Raw genomic sequence first — 19464 nt, 5'->3', positions numbered from 1 at the left:
ATGACTAAAAAGATAACAGCATTTTGCTACAAAGTGCTTTATTGAACAACATTACATTGTTAAGTGTTGTAAGAATCAGAAAAGCTAGAGGAATTAACAGATATTAAAATGGACAATACATGTTTCATGCATATGTAAAGTATAAAGAATTGAAACAGGGTGGGTGGTGGAGCATCTGATTGAGAACACACTACAGTGTGCAAGGACCTGGGTTCAAGCCCCTGGTCACCACCCGCAGGATGAATTATTCATAAGCAGTGCTGCAGTGCTCTCGCTCTCTTTCCTCCTCCTCCTCCTCCTTCCCTGTCTCCATCTCTCTCTCTGTCTCTTTGTCTCTATCTCCTTCTCTCTCTCTCCCCTCTCACTTTCTCTGTTTCTATCCAAAATAAATACACGTTTTCTAAAAAGAATCAAAACACATGAGCTTTCAAAAAAAAAACCCCAAAAGTAGCCAAACTATCTCCAAGACTTTGTGAGGACTATGGTGGTTACTGTTGGTAGGGGAGGAGGTATCATGGAATTTGGGTGGTGGGTGTGGCATGAACCAAACTGTCTCTAATCCCTTGTGAGAACTATGGTCATTATCACCGGTGGGAATAACTGTCATAGAGCTTTGGCAGTGGGTATGGCATGGAACTATACCCCAGTAATCTTACAAAACATTATTAAATCGCACAAAGCGCAAGGAGTGGAGTAAGGATTCCAGTTCGAGCCCCCAGCTCCCCACCTGTAGGGGAGTCGATTCACAGGGGGTGAAGCAGATCTGCAGGTGTCTCTCTTTCTCTCCCCCTCTCTGTCTTCCCCTCCTCTCTCCATTTCTCTCTGTCCTATCTAACAATGACAACAATAACTACAACAACAATGGCAACAAAAGGGAAAACAAAATAAAAAATAAATTAAAAAAACATTATTAAATCACTAATAAAAATGGGGAAAATGTAGACAGAAGCAGCACTGGCTTCACAGTGGAAACTGTGGACACTACAGAGACAGAAGGCAGAACTCATAGTTGAGATCACCAACAAATGCCTTCAAAGGCAGTTTTACCAAGGGGCTTATCTCCCCTAAAGTATGAGGGCTTTGCACAGACTTTAAGTACAGGTGGATACCTACAACAGCGCCTCTTGACCACAGGTTCCCTTTTCTGGACACCACAAATGAAGGACAGAAAATAAAATGTCACCAGACAAAACTGTCACAGAGAATGAAAGAATTGGTGTGTAAGAGAAACTGAAAGGCCTATATGATATGTACGCTTTGTGAAATAAGCTGCACAGCAGACATCATGAGAGAAGACATACTCTTTGGAAAGTTGTTGATGCTAGACAGCTCCTCAAAAGTGAAATTTTTTTTTTTTTTACTATCCCCAAAAGTGAAATTTTTATACCAAAATAAGAGTTAAATAAAAAGTAAGGGCTGGCAAAATAGCTCATGTGGATAGTGAGCTGCTTTGCCCCGTGCATGACCCAGGACTGAGCCCCACCCCTACTGCACTGAAAGATGTTTTGCTCATTGCCTTCCCTCCCTCTCTTTCTCCCTCCCTTCTCTGTTTCTATATATTAAAAAAAATTAATAAAAACAATGACCAGACAATGTTTTGAATGATGAGAAAGAGTTCACACAAAAACACATACCTGTAAATTTTTACTAGAGCACAGAAACCACTCTAGAGAAAAGAGACTCTGGGAGGAGTGTGAAGAAGAGTAGGGAGGAGAAGATGGAATTGACCTTTCTGGAGTCTCAGTACAATGAACCTCATGAAAAACGTTTATTTTGGGGGTTCATACAATGAACAATAGTAACATTCAAATTGCAATTCATTTCAGAGGCAAATAAGTCCCACTGCAAATTGTATCCGGAGCTTTAAAGAAGGAAGATGAGTTGATATAAATTAGTTCTGGACAATCAGTGCCCTTTCTGGATGACTTAAGCTGAATGAGAATGAAGAAATTATAGAAGGCTTTCAAATGTGATAGGGGACAGAAAGAAATGAAATTAACTTTGCGCCTTCAGATACTCTTATGTTAGAATTTTCCTTGGAAAAGTAAGGTTGCTGAGCCAGTGTTAATTTCTTCAAAAGACTGTTAATTGAAAATCATTGAAAACAGAACAAACTAAAGCAGGTCAATCCATTCTCGTCATTGCACTCCCTGATAAGATATGGAGGTAGCAGTGATATCATATTGGTCATCCTAGGATTTACTCAATAAAAATGCAAAAGATGTATATGACTCAGGAGGGCTTACCTGGGCACTCAAGAACCTAAACCTAAATTCATTGTAGAGACAGGTAAAGGGCTTCAAATCCCATAGAGCCCAGCTGAGCAAAGTTCCTTACATTTGAACTCACATAAAACGGCAAACACAACATCTGAGAAAAAAAAAAAACAGGCAAAAAAAAAAGGCTATCTTCTAAAAATCCCTTAATATATGAGCTAAAGTAGATATCAAGGAATAATTCTGAACAGTTCTGACTTCAGACTTTGATCACTGATTATTAAACAAATAAGTGATTCGACAATAAGAATTGTGCAAGATCATATGTAGCGAATTTTAGTGTCTAATCACCTATGACATAGTTTGAACCATTACTGTAATCTAAATTCACACTGCACAGCTCCACTTGACCTAGAAAAGGATAACTTAAATCCTATATTAAAGAGGGCTGGGGGAGGGGCCAGGCAGTGGCACACATGGTTTAAGCCCACATGTTACAGTGCGTAAGGATCTGGATTCAAGTCCCTGGTCCCCACCTGCAGGGGAAAATCTTTTCAAGTAGTGAAGTAGGGCTGCAGGTGTGTCTCTGTCTCCCTCTCGATCTCCCTCTACCTTCTCAATTTCTCTCTGTCTCTATCCAATGATAAATAAATTTTTAAAAAATTAAAAAATAAGGAAGTCCACTGTTGCTTATAGACTCCTTAAAAAAAAAAAAAGCGGGTTGGGAATGGCTCAGTAGATACAGCACACACTACTTACCATGCATGAAGCTCTGAATTCAGTGCCCAGCACGACATGGGGGCACGAAGGGGCCTCCATTGATGTTGGAGCAGTGCTGTGCTGTCTCTCCCACTTTCTCCTCTCTTCTAGTCTGCTTTTATCTCTCTCCTTTCTCTCTCTCTCTCATATAAAGAATTTTTAAAATTGAGCTGATGAGGCCATTTCAGAAGTGTTATATAAGTGTGAGGCTCTCAGTTCATTCCCTAGTGCTGTATAAAAATAAATACATCTCACCGGAGAGCCATAGTTTGAGTGTATTCAGTGGATACATGGGATACATGTTTTTACCCGTAATCTGACTTGAGGTCTCTCTTGAAAGCTCGTGAATTGTATTTTCTTCCCAGTGCTTGTAAATGCTAATTTCCATCAATAGTGCAACATAAATACAATGTGGTTCATTCATTATGTAATTTTTAGCATCCCTGTTTCAAAGTGGGGAAATACAATTCAAGGGGAATCGTACTACTCTGAATAAAATAGAAAACAGTCTCCTTGACTTGAGGGTTTCTTCTTGGGAGAGGTAAGTATATTATAATAGCTTTTTGACACTAACTGCCCCTTATGATTTCAGCATTAATTTTTTTTATTTTCCCTTTTGTTGCCCTTGTTGTTATGGTTATTATTGTTTTTGTTATTGATGTTGTCATTGTTAGATAGGACAGAGAGAAATGGAGAGAGGAGGGGAAGACAGAGAGGGGGAGAGAAAGATAGACACCTGCAGACCTGCTTCACCGCTTATGAAATGACCACTCCCTACAGGTGGGGAGCCAGGGGCTCTAACTGGGATCCTTACACTGGTCCTTGTGCTTCCTGCCATGTGTGCTTAACTCACTGTGCTACCGCCCGACTCCCATGATTTCAGTATTTAAGAGAAATAATTGACAACTAACTCATAAAGTGAAATTCTGATGGTACATGTTAAGATCTTTCTCCTTGCAATATAGGTGTTAGCTTGGTGACATTGGGGTGCTCACCAAGTTTGCTGGGGGTTCCACCTTCTTGTCCACATGAGTCAGCTGAACTAGAGGCCTCAGCCACATCCACAACCAAACAGAAGCCGTGGCCACTGTGACGTCATGGAGGCCCTTGCTTTTGAATGCCTGAGGGGGAAAAAGAGCCTTGTAAATGTTAATTTTAATCAACCAGAACAGACAGTCACATGTGGAGAGTGGGAAGACACAACCATTCCCCAAGAGAAATCTATTTTACCAAGAAACACAAGTTTCATTATTACTTTAAACCTCACCATTCAGCAAGCTAGCAGCCCTGCAGCTTCCCAGGAATATCCAGGTGAAACTGAGGTACCCCAGCCTCCAGAGTCCTGTATTTGGCTCTACCACTTTTCACAAGCCATTGTCTGAACATCTCAGAACTTTCATGTCACCCAGGTGACACACCAGCTGCAGCCTGCAGCCCATAACACTCCAAGATCCAGGTCTCAGAAAACCCCAAGTATCTTCGGTTTCTATTACAAATCTGAGAACACAGCAAAGAAGGAACATAGTCTAGATAACACCGTGAAACCAAAATGTAAGATCAGCTGTTAAATCCTTCAAATTATTTCTTTAAAAAAATTGTTTTGGGTGGGGGAGACAGCATAATGGTTATGCAAACAGACTCTCATGCCTGAGGCTCCTAAATCCCAGGTTCAATCCCCCACACCACCATAAGCCTGAGCTGAGCAGTGCTCTGGTGTTTCTCTCTCTCTCCTCTCTTCATCTCTCTCAAAAATAAAATTAATTAATTTAAAAAAATTAAAAAATAAAATAAAATTAATTTAAAAAATATATTGTTTTATAGATTCTGAAATTACTTCATTAATACAATCAAGATAGATTAGCAGTAATGTTGCTTTATGGACCAGAAACACACACACTCTCCAAAAACTGCATGTCCTGAATTCTGAAGTGTGGGGAGAGAGTGTACAGTGACTTCACAGTCACCTGTTTGGTATGAAGATGATGTGGAAGAGGATGACTATGGAAGAGATCCAGGAAAGTCATGCATAGTGACTTTACTTAGCAGGGACGTTCAATTTCCAGCAGGTGGCAAGAAGACAGAAATGTGTCCCAGGGAGAGTAAGCATCAGAGCAAGTCCAGGAAGGAAGCCAGCATGAGGGGGCAAGCAAAACACAAGCTTCAAGGGCAGAATCCTCCCACTTATGGGAGACATCATTTTAGTCCTTTTAGCAAATGTCACCTGTACAACCCACTCTGAGTAAATACACACATGCACACAAAGGGACGTGTGACACAAAGATGCATAGGCATACTCACATATGCATATGTGAAACACAATGTGTACATTCATGTGCACAGATGCAGTCCCCCACAAGTATGAACATGCACCAGATACATGTACAAACAGACATGCATAGATACATGCACACACAGACTTCCCTATTGTGGATGCCAAACTTGCTGTCATGTGTCTCCATCTCCTGAGGTTGCATGGAGATGGGATCTACCCGGAAAGGTCACTACAGACTCCTCAGTGTGGATGTGGGGACCTGAAATCTTGGGTCTTGATGACTGAGATCAGTGTGCCAGTTCCTTCTCAAGTGTTGACGTTGCACGGACATCACAGGCCCCCACTGCTGAGACTCCCAACACACCTTCTTGACTTGAAAGAAAGACTATCTCTGGCAGGAGCAAAGTCAGGCCTGCTGTATGGCACAGCCCCAGCAGGCTAGGACTGACTGCAAAGTAGAAAGTCCTGGACTAAACTGAAGCTATTTTCCTTACATTGATAATTTAAAGATTTATTGGCTATTGAAAATACACAAATAATACCTGAGGTCAATGGTGAAGGAAGGTCAGGCCTGCTGTATGGCACAGCCCCAGCAGGCTAGGACTGACTGCAAAGTGCAAAGTCCTGGACTAAACTGAAGCCATTTTCCTTACGTTGATCATTTAAAGAGCTATTGGCTATAATTGGATATGCACAAATAATACCTGGGGACAATAAAAGGAGATCCCTGGGGGAAGTACATTGTGACAACAATTATGGCAGTGAATGTAACAAGACTAAAAATGGCGTGAGAGCTGAAGCTGCTGTACCCATTGGGAGGCTTTCAGAAAAAGAGCTATTTGTCACCATTACAGCTTCTCTATTTGCTGGACTCGGACCAAAAGCCAGAATTACAGGTGGCTTATAGTATGAGTGACAGACTGTGATCTTCACCTAATTATAAAGAGGCCCTTTTGCTTAACCTTGCCCACAAAACCCCTGCTTCCACTTACAGGCATCCATGATGAATATAGAGGATGTGTAGTTAAATAGCTGATGTTAGGATATCTGGGTAAAAGTTAGCAAACTTTCATATAGCTAAAAGTTAGTGAACTTTCATATATGCAAAGGTTATCCAGAAGAGAGCCCCTGTGGTGTGTGCTTACTTTACAGCAGAAGATTTCTTTAGGTGGATAGCCTACTATGATCTAGTTAGACCCATTCAAGAATGTGTTAAGAAGAAAAGCTATTAGATTTAGCTCCAGGGAGAAATGTTTATTCATACAGAAGGTCAGAACAGGGAGATGATCAAAACACAGATGGTCATTTCAAGGGAACTTTCAAGGGAAATTTTAGGCTACCCCAGACCCAAGAAACTTTCAAGGGGAGATCAGCATACTCCAGACCTAGGGAACTTTCTAAGGAAAGCATACTACTACTACTAATAATAATAATAATGATGTTTAAGGTTATTCTTGATGTTAATGAAAACAATCATACATGATGTCACCTGTATCCTTATTGTTAGTGAAAACAATCTTACGTGGTGTCAACTATATCCAGGCAAAGTGTTTAAAAATAAAGCTCTGCAGAAAGACGGCAGAGACACTTCTCTCCTGCACCTAAAGCAGCTGATAATTGTTCACTTCTTCATTCATCTCACTGACTCCCCCTTTCCTTCAGGGACCCTGAATTACTTTCGCCAGGGCCAGCTCCTGGCACACCTACAGCAAAACTCCAACAGCTCAGGAACTTTTTAAAACATTTTTTGTGGGAGTCGGGCTGTAGCGCAGCGGGTTAAGCGCAGGTGGCGCAAAGCACAAGGACCGGCATAAGGATCCCGGTTCGAACCCCGGCTCCCCACGTGCAGGGGAGTCGCTTCACAGGCGGTGAAGCAGGTCTGCAGGTGTCTATCTTTCTCTCCCCCTCTCTGTCTTCCCCTCCTCTCTCCATTTCTCTCTGTCCTATCCAACAACAACAATAATAACTACAACAATAAAACAACAAGGGCAACAAAAGGGAATAAATAAATAAAATAAAAAATATTTTTTTAAAAAAAACATTTTTTGCTCAAAACCTCTGCTCAGGCTTGGGAGCATGTGCAGCCTGAGAACAACATAGGTGGGTGTTCAGGAGACCTTTTAGGTCCTGTGGAGATGGAGCCAGAAGGCTCACAGAAGCACAAGACAGGGTGAACTACTTAGAAAGTTTTAAAGTATCATTAAAAAAAAAATTTCTGAATGTTCTTTCACATAAGCATCAGAGCTGCTTTAATTAAGGCAAGTAGAATGCCTATCCAATTACCCTAACGATAATATTAATTCACAATATTTAAGCCTTTCTAATAACCCAAAGTGAGTCCACAGTTAATTTCAGTCATTTTATATGCATCATTAGCAAAATGCTTTTTTTTTTTTTTACAAAATATGCCTTGTCATCATGTTGAGTTGGCTAGGTATACAATACCAGCCCAAAACAAAATGTAAAGTAAGCTGAATTTTCAAATTTCCATCCTATTTTCCAATTCCCAAATCAACCATAGGCAGCTGTGGCTAATTCTTCTAGTCCACCACTTTCAGACTGAACTAGGCAGGGTCTTTGAACAGTTCAATCACTATTCAAACCCAACCTGACATGTGACTTCATGCCTCTCCCTACTCTCTCACAGCTACACTTGGATGTCTGAGTAAAAGCTGAAGCCCAAGTATCCCCACCCTGGTGCCCAGCACTCATTAATGCAAATCAAAGCACACACTTATGTGCACACCACATGTACAATCATGCAGTCATGTATACATGTGCTGATGAGAAAGTATCCAAGATGTGGGCTGGGAGCAGGGCTGAGATGAACTTGCAGAAGGTTTCCATATCTGCACACTAGAGAACACTGCACCCTGAGAGAGCAACCCAGCTCACCCACAACAGTGCTTTACTTATTATCCTGTGGGTAGTGACATGTCCATTGGGAACATGGTTTTATTTGTTTAATGATGAGAGAGAATGACAATGCTCTGGTGCATGCACTGCTAAGAGATAGAACTTGTGCATCACGCATGAGATTACAATACTTGATCCTCTGTGCTACTTCCTGGACCATGGCCAGGAACTTCATAAACCCGATATATATCAAAATGCCTGCAGTTTCTTGAACCCTAATGTCAGAAAACACCAGAATGTAAATTGACCCAATCTGTATGAAAAACTGTCTGGAGATTCATCAGAAGTCTAGAAATGGACCTGCCTGTGATCCAGCAATCCCTCTTCTAGGAATTTACCAGGAAAAACAAAAACACCTATCTGAAAAGTCCTATGCACACCAATGTTGATAGCAGCACAGTTTGTAATAAGCCAAACTTGGAAGCAACCCAGATGCCCAACAACAGGTGAAGGGCTAAGAAAGCTGTGGTACATATATACAATCGAATACTATGCAACTGTTAAAAATGAAGAGGTCACCTCCTTTGCAATATGATGGTTAGAACTTGAAGGCATCATGTTGAGTAAGACAAGCCAGAAAGAGAATGACCAATACTGAATGATCTCACTTATAGGTGGAACTTAAGAAGAAAAGACAGTAACGGAGAAAATAAGGTGAAATTTGGACTGGTGTGGCGTATTGTGCCAAAACAAAGGACTCTAGGGAAGGAGGGAAAGAGATAGTATGAAGGGACATTGGGGTCCTATTGTGTCACCCATACACCAATCAAGGGGAGATGAGAGGTTGTGCCTATGTGTTAAAGACTATGCTGTAAACTATTAACTGACCCAAAAAAAAGTAAAAGAAAAATAAAAACATCAGAAACCATGAGATTCTTGGAAAAGATTCAGTGATAAAACTATCAATGATTAGAACCTGCCTTTTGGGATCAATGGAAACAAGTACCAATTGCATATTCTGTGTTGTGTACACAACACTAGACCCTGAATATAGAGCTGAACTTGAGTTAGAAGAAACAAGAGAGTCTGATATCCTGTCTGATACATGGGAACATTCTGATCTAGCAGACCAGAGGCTGCCTCAGAAACATCCCCATGAAAACATGGCAGGACTGCAAAAGCAAACTGTTGCAACTCCTATGGAAAGCAGTATTAAAAGTCTTCAAACACATAAAAAAAAATAGGAATCTGATCCTTATGATCCAGCAATACAACTCCTAGATATAAATCCAAATGACATGAAAGTTCTCATTCAAAAGGATACATACACTTAAATGTTCAAAATTACACTATTTAAAATAGTCAAAATATGGAAGCAACCTAAATGACCAATGATAGACAACTGGATAAAGAAGTTATGGGATACATAGTCAATACAATAGTACTATTCAGTTTTTAAAAAATGAGACTGTAACATTTAGGATAAAATAAATGAAACTGGAAGTGACTGTGCTAAGTGAGATAAACAAAGGGGTGAGGGACAATTACAGGATAGTTTCATTCAAATGTGGAATATAGATGACTAGTTTTAGATGAGTAAACTTATAAAAAATAGTAACCAAACCATTTCCTGGATTTTGTGAGAACTATGGTAGTTGTCAGAGCATGGGGATACAGAACTTTGGTAGAGGGTGTGGTGACTTTTACAGACCATGTATGGTTGTTAAATGATACTCCTGAAATCTTATAACTATGTAAAGTTCTGTTAAATCATTAATGAGAGAGAAAGAGAGAAAAACAGAGAGAGAAAGCACGACAGGCACCTGTAATGGTTAAAATCAAACAAACCAACAGCATCAAATGTTGGAGTCCTAGAGATATGCATACATAGCTAGTGGAAAATAATGAAGGGCCATCCCTCTAAGAATTGTATGCAAAATTATTATTTATTTATTTATTTATTGCCTCCAGGGTTATTGCTGCGGCTTGGTGTCTGCACTACGAATCTGCACTACGAATCCACTGCTCCTGGAGACCATTTTTCCCATTTTGTTGTTGTGCTTTTTGTAGTTGTTATTGCTGTCATAGCTGTTGTTGTTGGATAGGACAGAGAGAAATCAAGAGAGGAGGGGAAGACAGAGAGGAGAAGAGAAAGACAGAAACCCGCAGACCTGCTTCACCTCTTGTGACCCCCTGCAGGTGGGGAGCTGGGAGCTGGAACCTGGATTCTTATGGCAGCCTTTGTGCTCTGTGCTTTGTGTGCTTAACCCACTTGCACTACCACCCAGCTCCCACAAAACTAATTTTAATAGAGACACATAGAGAAAGAAAATATAAGACCACATCAATGAAGCTTTCTTCAATGCAGTAAGGAGCTAGATAGACTCAATCCTGAGTCTAAATGGCAAAGGAGTGCACTGAGTAAGCTGTTTCACTGACCCTAATCTGAAAATTCTTTTTTGTTAACTGCCATCAGGGGATAGGCTGGCAAACGCTACAAGAAGAAGAAGGGGAAAGGCTCCTGCAAAATTAAATCAACTTTCCTGGTAGCAGTTTTACCTCTTTTTCCTTTTCTTTATTTGATAAGACATAGAGAATTTTGAGAGGGGAGAGGGACATAGAAAGAGAGAGAGAAAGTGAGAGAGAGAGAAAAAAACAGAGAGGCACCTGCAGTACTTGCTTCACCACTAAAGAAGGGAGAAAAAGAATTAATAGAAGAAAAACTACCAAGATAAAGAAAAACAGCAGATAGAGCCTCAGGGGCAGCATAAATTAGAAAACCAGGACAAATCAGCCATGTGCACCAGTTGTAAAGTTCTAAAGTAGCAAGGTAGGCATGATGGGGTGAGGAGGAGACAACCCACAAAAGAACAAGGCAGGGTTGGTATATCCTCTAAGTCTCTGAGTGATGGCAATGGTTCTGAAGGAGAATGGTTGTGGATTTAGATCCCATTCTCAGTAAAATTAGATTCTATGTGGGAATACACATATATTTAGTTACCCTAGGACTTTAAGTATTCCCACTCACAGATGTAACCAAGAGATTCTTTAGAAGATGGACATCAGCAAAAAGAAAAATGGATAAGACCTAAGGAAGAAACAAGAAAATCCAGTGGTAAACAGGAGAGGAAAAAGCAGGTCAACAAAATGTCATCATAGCTGATACCCTAGAGTCAGGGACATCATCCTTCCCTACCACAGAAGTGGAGGGTAGGGGAACAAAGAGAAGACTACAGTCTCAGGTTTCCCCTGAGATCTGAAAGTGGAATGTTCCTATTGGCATGGTACCATTAGTGTATATGGAAAACTTTTGATGATTCTCAAATGCAAAATATAATCTTCTCTCCTGGACATGAGTCATAGGCAGGTCAATCTATAACCCTATCTGGTTTCTATCTTCCCTAGTGAGGTACAGCCATTGTGTTTTAAGTTGGCTTTTCTTCACCAACATTAGACAGTGTCACTCTATTTTGCTCTTTTCAGGTGTCTGTTTTTCCCTGTTATTGTTTGTTCCTGATTCTATTCTAATACTGATCATCTCAAAATTGGAATTTCTGTGCTTCTTCTTTTCAAGTGGGACTTCTTTCAGTAATTCTTGTAAAGCAGGTTTGGTAGTGGCAAATTCCTTCAGTTTTTTTCCCCTGCAGGTGGGGAGCCAGGGACTCTAACCGGGATCTCCGGTCCTTTGCTTAGCCTGCTGCGCTACTGCCCGACGCTCTTTTTTCTTTTTTTTTTAACAACTGCTTCTTTAACTCAGATCTGGATGTGGTGCACCTCAGCTGACACTCTCCCAGCTTGCTGTTCCTGAGTGCAGCCTTTCAGTCCTGGGAATCTTTCCCTTACCCCTTTTCTTGTTCATAAGTCACACTTGTCTGTGCTCACCAGTGGTTTGGTGAGTTTCTAAAGAAATCTTGGACGTATTTTGTTGAATTTCCAGGTGATTTTTGTTGCTTTTCTTAGTTAACCAGGGAGATCAAAACAGGGCTGCTGCTACTCCACAGCCACATCTCTGCAGGTTCACCACCGCTGTTTTTTTTAATGTGTCTCAATTTGATAATTTTAATGTGTCTCAGGTTGACAATTTATACATACACACTTATATACCAATTAGACACCCTAACATAAAGAATCAAATACAAATTAATTTGTTCAGAGTTATAAATCTGCTTATACTACTCATGTTACTATTAATAATGATGAGGTTTAAAGAATAATATCATACAAATGACAAAACAAACTAATAAAAACAATTCTGATTCAATTTTACAAATGCCATAGGTCAAGGGCTATTGTTCAAAAGTTCTGAGTGTGTGAAGTATACATAACAACATAGACCAGCCATTCATTTCTAACTCTCCTATAGACAGTATTCTAATCTGGCTCATGGTTTTCATTGAAATGTAGTGACTTTATGTGTGTGACATTAGTCAATGTCTTTGGTGACTTCTGTCAGATCAAGTGGTTTTGGTTACTAGGCTTAATAACTATAGTTCAATATCACAAACTCCACCTAAAGTGTCCAAATTTTGAACCTGTAAAGATATGTAACCTAGCCAGTTGTATTTCAGGAATGGGACTATTTCTGTTAGCATTACTTCTTCAAACTAGGGTTTTCAGACTGTGCAGCTCTTCTCCAAAATATATGTTACAAAATGTCTGTAGCATTTCTACAAATTACCTGCAGCATTTTAAGACTTTATAGACCACCCTGAACTCCTTGAATTTTGGCAGAGTATAACAATTTCCAGCCATAGTGCACCATTTCTCAACTGTGCTTATTACTGATACTTTGAGGTTTTGTAGTCTTTAGGCATCCTCTGAAGGGAGGCTGGACAACATACTCTATACTACACCTGAGGAAGATGAGTCCTGAAATTGGGGCAGCTTGGCATGTTCCTACTGATGGCCACAGAATGTGAGGTCGGATATATAGGGATGCAGAGGTCACATAGGCTCCTAAGCTGAATATGGGCCCACAGATCAGATCAAATCGATAGGGTTTACAGTCAACAATATTTATACTGCTTTCCCATATTTTTTTTCCTCTTCCAGGGTTATTGCTGGGCTCGGTGCCTGCACCATGAATCCACTGCTCCTGGAGGCCATTTTTCCCCCTTTTGTTGCCCTTGTTGTAGCTTCGTTGTGGTTATTATTATTGCACTTGTTGACGCAATTCGTTGTTGGATAGGACAGAGAGAAATGGAGAGAGGAGGGGAAGACAGAGAAGGGGAGAGAAAGACAGACACCTGCAGACCTGCTTCACCGCCTGTGAAGCGACTCCCCTGCAGGTGGGGAGCCGGGGGCTCAAACTGGGATCCTTATGCCGGTCCCTGCACTTTGCGCCACATGCGCTTAACCCACTGCGCCACCACCCGACCCCCCTGCTTTCCCATATTAAGGAGCTACTCTCTTCCCAGATCCAGCTTTCTGGTTCTTTTTCCAGCCATTACATCATCTCCCCAGACAATAAATAACTAGGATCCACCTGCATATCAGATTTCAGGCTCAGAGGAAAAAAAAAAAACTAGTATAGCCACCATTGTGGTTTTTTATATATATATAATTTCTTTATTGGGGAATTAATGTTTTACATTCGACAGTAAATACAATAGTTTGTACATGCATAACATTTCCCAGCTTTCCATATAACAGTACAATCCCCACTAGGTCCTTTGTCATCCGTTTTGGACCTGTATTCTCCCCCACCACCACCACCACCCACCCCAGAGTCTTTTACTTTGGTGCAATACGCCAATTCCAGTTCAGGTTCTACTTGTGTTTTCTCTTCTGAACTTGTTTTTCAACTTCTACCAAAGAGTGAGATCATCCCATATTTATCCTTCTGTTTCTGACTTATTTCACTTAACATGATTTTTTCAAGGTCCATCCAAGACTGGCTAAAAATGGTGAAGTCACCATTTTTTATAGCTGAGTAGTATTCCATTGTGTATATATACCACAACTTGCTCAGCCACTCATCTGTTGTTGGTTCCAGGTCTTGGCTATTACAAATTGTGCTGCTAAGAACATATGTGTACACGGATATTTTTGGATGAGTGTGTTGGGTTCCTTAGGATATATCCCCAGGAGAGGAATTGCAGGGTCATAGGGTAGGTCCATTTCTAGCCTTCTGAGAGTTCTCCGGACTGTTCTCCACAGAGGCTGGACCAATTGACATTCCCACCAGCAGTGTAGGAGGGTTCCTTTGACCCCACACCCTCTCCAGCATTTGCTGCTGTTACCTTTTCTGATGTATGACATTCTCACAGGAGTGAAGTGGTATCTCATTGTTGTCTTTATTTGCATTTCTCTGACAATCAGAGACTTGGGGCATTTTTTCATGTGTTTCTCAGCCTTTTGGATCTCTTCTGTGGTGAATATTCTGTCCATGTCCTCTCCCCATTTTTGGATAGGGTTGTTTTCTTGTTGTTGAGTTTGGAAGCTCTTTATGTATTTTGGTTATTAAACTCTTATATGATGTATGGCATGTAAAGATCTTCTCCCATTCTGTGATGGGTCTCTTGGTTTGGGTAGTGGTTTCTTTTGCTGTGCAGAAGCTTTTTAATTTGATGTAGTCCCATGGGTTTATACTTGCCTTAGTTTTCTTTGTAATTGGATTCATTTGATTGAAGATGTCTTTAAAATGTATGCAGAAAAGAGTTATGCCAATATTTTCCTCTAAGTATTTAATAGTTTCTGGTCTAACACCCAAGTACCACCATTGTGTTTTAAACAGAGTGAAAGCCCAGTCACTCCCTCTAAGAAAAAACAAAAAAGGAGGAGGCCAAGCATTTGCCTTGGACAGCTGGGGATGATGTCATGTCATGGCACAGAACCTCCACTCTTGAAACTTCTTCAGAAATCATGAGCATTGGCCAACAAAGTGCATTATTATTAATTAGCTCAGAGTGCTATCATAGCCCCTCTTTCAATGGAACTGAAAGCAAAAAATGGGAAAATGAACATTTTAGTTATGAGTTGTCAATGTCAAGACCAGCCTGGGCTACTAGGACAGCAGTAATCAAGGTTCTCATTTACTTACTGAATGGTAGAGAGTGAAATGGAAAATGGAGAAGACATACACACAAGCAGAACTCACACTTTCTCAGATTAGTGCATGCACTTTAGGGAAAGGAACATATGAAGTAGAAGGTCAGGAAAATAATCTCCTGAAAACCATCTCAGGTCATGTGCGCCACAAAACTTTTTTCTCCCCCCACAAAAATTCTGATGACAAAAAGAAGATGAAATCACAGTTAGAAAGACAGCACAGCAGTAGTGCATGGTACTTATAATTGAGAGGTTCCAGGCTCAATTCCTGGCACTACAAATAACCAGAGTTGATAAATGCTCTGATTAAAAAAAAAAAGCCTCTTTGCATATTCAAAATGTCAAGAAACTATAGCTACCTTTTGCACCAGCTTTTTAAACTCAGAATACAGTAGTCACAAGTACTATTTCCCTATGCATACAATATTATGTAATTACTTACATATATGAATGCAAAAGACTAAACAAAGACAAATGAATGCTAACCCTGATTTTAACTCCTTACCAAGGTACTTACTCTGAAACAACTTTCCAAGGGAACAGAGAAGAAGCAAGCCGCATTCTCTAGCACTGCTGGACAATTTAAAGTTAGTTTGAGCTAAAAATTTCTCAGTAGCAACATGCAGAGATACCTTTATTAATATTTGGGGACTTTCCTGATCTAAAGAAGATATAGGAGGGATTTGCAAGTGAGCTAAAACTACATTAGCCAAACTATTGTTTTCTAGAAAAGGGACTCCTAAGTATACCTCCAAGGAATTGTGTGCATATTCCCCAATCACACAGTAACTGATCAACTTCTGCCATTGCTGCAAGTATCATTTTGTCATAATCCTTCCCAAAGAAGGTGCTCTATGTCACATAAGCCACACACAGAATCTGACCCAACAAGTATGTGCTGGGATTTTGGGGGGTGGGGGTGGGGGGTGGGGTGATAAGAGACTAGTTAGTTCCCATCCTCTGAGAGCTGATGACACAGAAAATCTGTAGGAGACCTGAAGACGCCTCCAGTGTTCCTGAGAAGGACGGGTCTAAGAATATCTTACCACTATAGAATGTATTGTTAAAGGCACAAGATTGGCAGATGATAGTATTATGACTTGTTGTGCTATGGCAGTCCTCAGTGGAAATAGTTAATAAAAATCAATATCCAAGAATGAGGTGAGAGGTGAAGTACCTGACATATGAACTATAGCATCTATTTTTGGATCTTGTTGATTTCAGTTTTCCAAAACAATAGTTTAACCTAAATTTGTTTCTCAATTCTTTTTATCAGGAGTTAAAATGTTTCATTAAGCATTAAAATTAAGTGCTAGATTGAGACAGACAAGGATTGAGCATGGTTAGCCTCAAAATATTGATTTACATGAAACAGCAATGTTAATACTATATAATGTTTAGCTATTTATAAAATAGTTGGTCATCAAGTGAGACAGAATATTTATTATTTGTTACCAATTCCAGAGACAGTCTGAAGCCTTGCATGATTTAAAAGAAAGTCTGAGCTAGAAACCTATCAAAACACTGCATTATTAGAAATTAGCTGTGGTATTCCAGAGTGAAGACCAACCTTTCACCCTATCTTTGGGCATTATCTCTCAAATGCACTCAATGTTCTTTATCTTAAACAAGAGAAACAAAAATTATAGGGTAAAAACAGAATTTAATAAGGGTTGCTGTGGAAAATTCCAACAAACATATGTCAAGAAATGTGAGGGTAGTTTCCATAGCGACAATGACAGGGACCTTTGGACTGACTTTGTACATGTGTTCTGTGTAGCTCTGAGAAGTGACTTCACTCCTTAATTTGTCACTTAAATGTTCAACCAAATCAGTGTCCTGGTGGGTCCCACTCTTCCTTTGAAGTTGATGGTTTTGGAGTTCCTGTTTTCACCACAACCTTCTGTCATTCATGGAATTAATGCAGTATTCTGGCACCACTTCGTTTTTAAGAGGCTGTGAATACTGAACTTAATTACAGCACTTAATCACAGTTGTAGTGAGTCTCAAATGCTTTCATGTCTTCATTCATTGTTTGTACTTTAAGCTATTAATACAAAACAAAACCCTGAGGTAATATCAATTATTTCCTTTGATGTTCTTCACTCTTCTTTGAGTGTCATTAGAAATCAAACCTCTTTATTAACGAGACTAAAAGAAATAATAAAATAAGTGTTAATGGCATCTGAACAAAAGAGAAAAATACATGTGAAAATTTAATGTAAAAAGGACTAAGGTACTTATAAATGAAATGAACCAAGAAGGCTAAAACTAGCACACTGAAAACTACAAAGTTTTAGGAATCTAAAAGAAAACAAAGAACATATAAAGCAAATGTAAAGACCTCCCCCCGTGTTCATGAACGGAAATACTTAAACATTTTCAAACTGCAGTATTATTGTCATTATAGTAACATTGTTCAAATGACAATATACAGATTTAATGAAATTCCTTTCAAAATCCCAATGGTGTATTTTTGCAGTTAGAAAATGGCAGCAAAGAAGCTTTCAGAACATGTGTGATAAATCTTTCTTCATGAACCTCTGCCCCTATTGAAAATATCATCCTTAACTTGCTCTCCCAATAAGTCATTTGTGAATTTAAGACAGATCTTGGATTACATGTGTAACTCACTGGTTTATAATTATACATGCAATTTTTACACTTCTGGGATGGCCCTTGTTTTTCTTTTTTAATAAAGAAATACCATAGCACTATTCTGCTATCCATGGTGCCTACCCTAGCGCTATGCTCTCCCATGTGGTGCTGAGGCTCAAATCTGGGACCCTCTGTGTATAATGCAGGTGCTCTATAAGAGAGAGCTGTCTCCTGATCCCTAAGGAACATATCTTTAAACTGCTTTTCCACCTGCTTCTGTGTGTATAGTTTTGACAGATTTCAAGAAATGCAGCCTTTAAAGTCTCTCCAAGTAGAAGAGGGTTTTCTGTACCAGTAACTAATGACAGACCAAGTTTGATCAGGCACTGTTTTTCATATGACTACTCCACAACCTCTCCAACACATGTCATTTCCTGTTTTGTTTATGTAGGACATTCTCACATATGTGAGATGGAATCTCAGTGGTTTTAATTTGAATTTCTCTAATTTAATAAGTAGAACAAGGGAGTTGGGCAGTAGCGCAGTGGGCTAATAAGTGGAACATTTCTTCTTATATCTGTGGGCATATGCATCTCTCCTTTATAAAATGGTCTGTCTGGTTCTTTTGCTCACATTTTTATTGTTTTTTTCTTTTATTAATATGTACAAGCTCTTTATAGATGTTTTATATCAGTCACTTTCCAGCTGTATGATTTGCAAATATTTTCTCCCATTTACTGGGTTGTCTAGTTATCATTGTATAGTTTTCTTTTTATATATAGGAGCTTTTTAATTTCATGTAGTGTTATCCAATTTCACTGTTAACTCCAGTTACTATTACGCAGCACTAGGAATGAGCTCAGAGCCACTGAACTGAAACCCAGTTTCAATTTTTTATTCTATATTTTTTAAGAGGAACAGAGGATTCAGGAAGAGAGTAGAAAGGGGAAAAAAGAGACAGACACACAAAAGCACTCCTCCATAAGCAGTTGATGCTGTCCGTAATGCTCTCATGTGGTCACTGGGCTCTAACCCAGGGTATCGTGCATGGTAAGACATGCATTCTAACTGCCAATGCATTGTGTTGGGGGGGGGCAGTATCCAGACTTTACCCAGATCTGAATGAGTCTTCATCTGATATTGAATTATTCTGGTGTCTGTGCCCAAGGAGCCAGCTCTGAACAGGCAGTGAGAGTCTTCCCACTACCCCTTCTCAGGAGTCAGTGGCTAGTTTTAATGAGCCTAGAAAACCATATCCTCCAGAAAGTCTCTGAAGGAACTCACAGGACCTGCCCCCAATTAAATTTTTAACTTGATCTGAATGACAGTAATTTAGATGTTCTCCATGGTATCCTAGCCAGATACACAACTCTATCCTAGGAAGATCTAGTTTCCCACCAGTTGAGCCAGTTACAATTCCCTAAGTATATTCAGACCTGGAGAACAACAACAAAAATCAGAAGTAGGGAGTCCGGTGGTAGCACAGCGGGTTAAGCTCACATGGCGAGAAGCGCAAGGACCAGCTCAAGGATCCCGGTTTGAGCCCCCGGCTCCCCACCTGCAGGGGAGTCCCTTCACAGGCGGTGAAGCAGGTCTGCAGGTGTCTATCTTTCTCTCCCCCTCTCTGTCTTCCCTTCCTCTCTCCATTTCTCTCTGTCCTATCCAACAACAACAATAATAACTACAATAAAACAAGGACAATAAAAAGGAATA

At 40.0% G+C, this 19464-nt stretch overlaps 1 protein-coding gene across 3 annotated transcripts in view; it reads right to left on the bottom strand.

The window, feature by feature from the left end:
* The window catches only part of DLGAP2 (DLG associated protein 2), a 473760-nt gene that overhangs the window by 419251 nt on the left and 35045 nt on the right, over positions 1-19464 (bottom strand). For all 3 annotated transcript variants that reach the window (XM_060184966.1, XM_060184964.1, XM_060184965.1), the window contains exon 2: positions 3971-4096. In XM_060184966.1, the coding sequence (XP_060040949.1) occupies positions 3971-4005 (35 nt within the window). In that variant the 5' untranslated portion in view covers positions 4006-4096. The remainder of the gene's footprint in view (positions 1-3970; positions 4097-19464) is intronic.

Source organism: Erinaceus europaeus, chromosome 2 (assembly GCF_950295315.1).
Source record: "Erinaceus europaeus chromosome 2, mEriEur2.1, whole genome shotgun sequence".
Lineage (NCBI taxonomy): Eukaryota > Metazoa > Chordata > Mammalia > Eulipotyphla > Erinaceidae > Erinaceus > Erinaceus europaeus.
The sequence above is the reverse complement of the archived record's forward strand: the minus strand, read 5'-3'. Positions and strand labels throughout refer to the sequence as shown.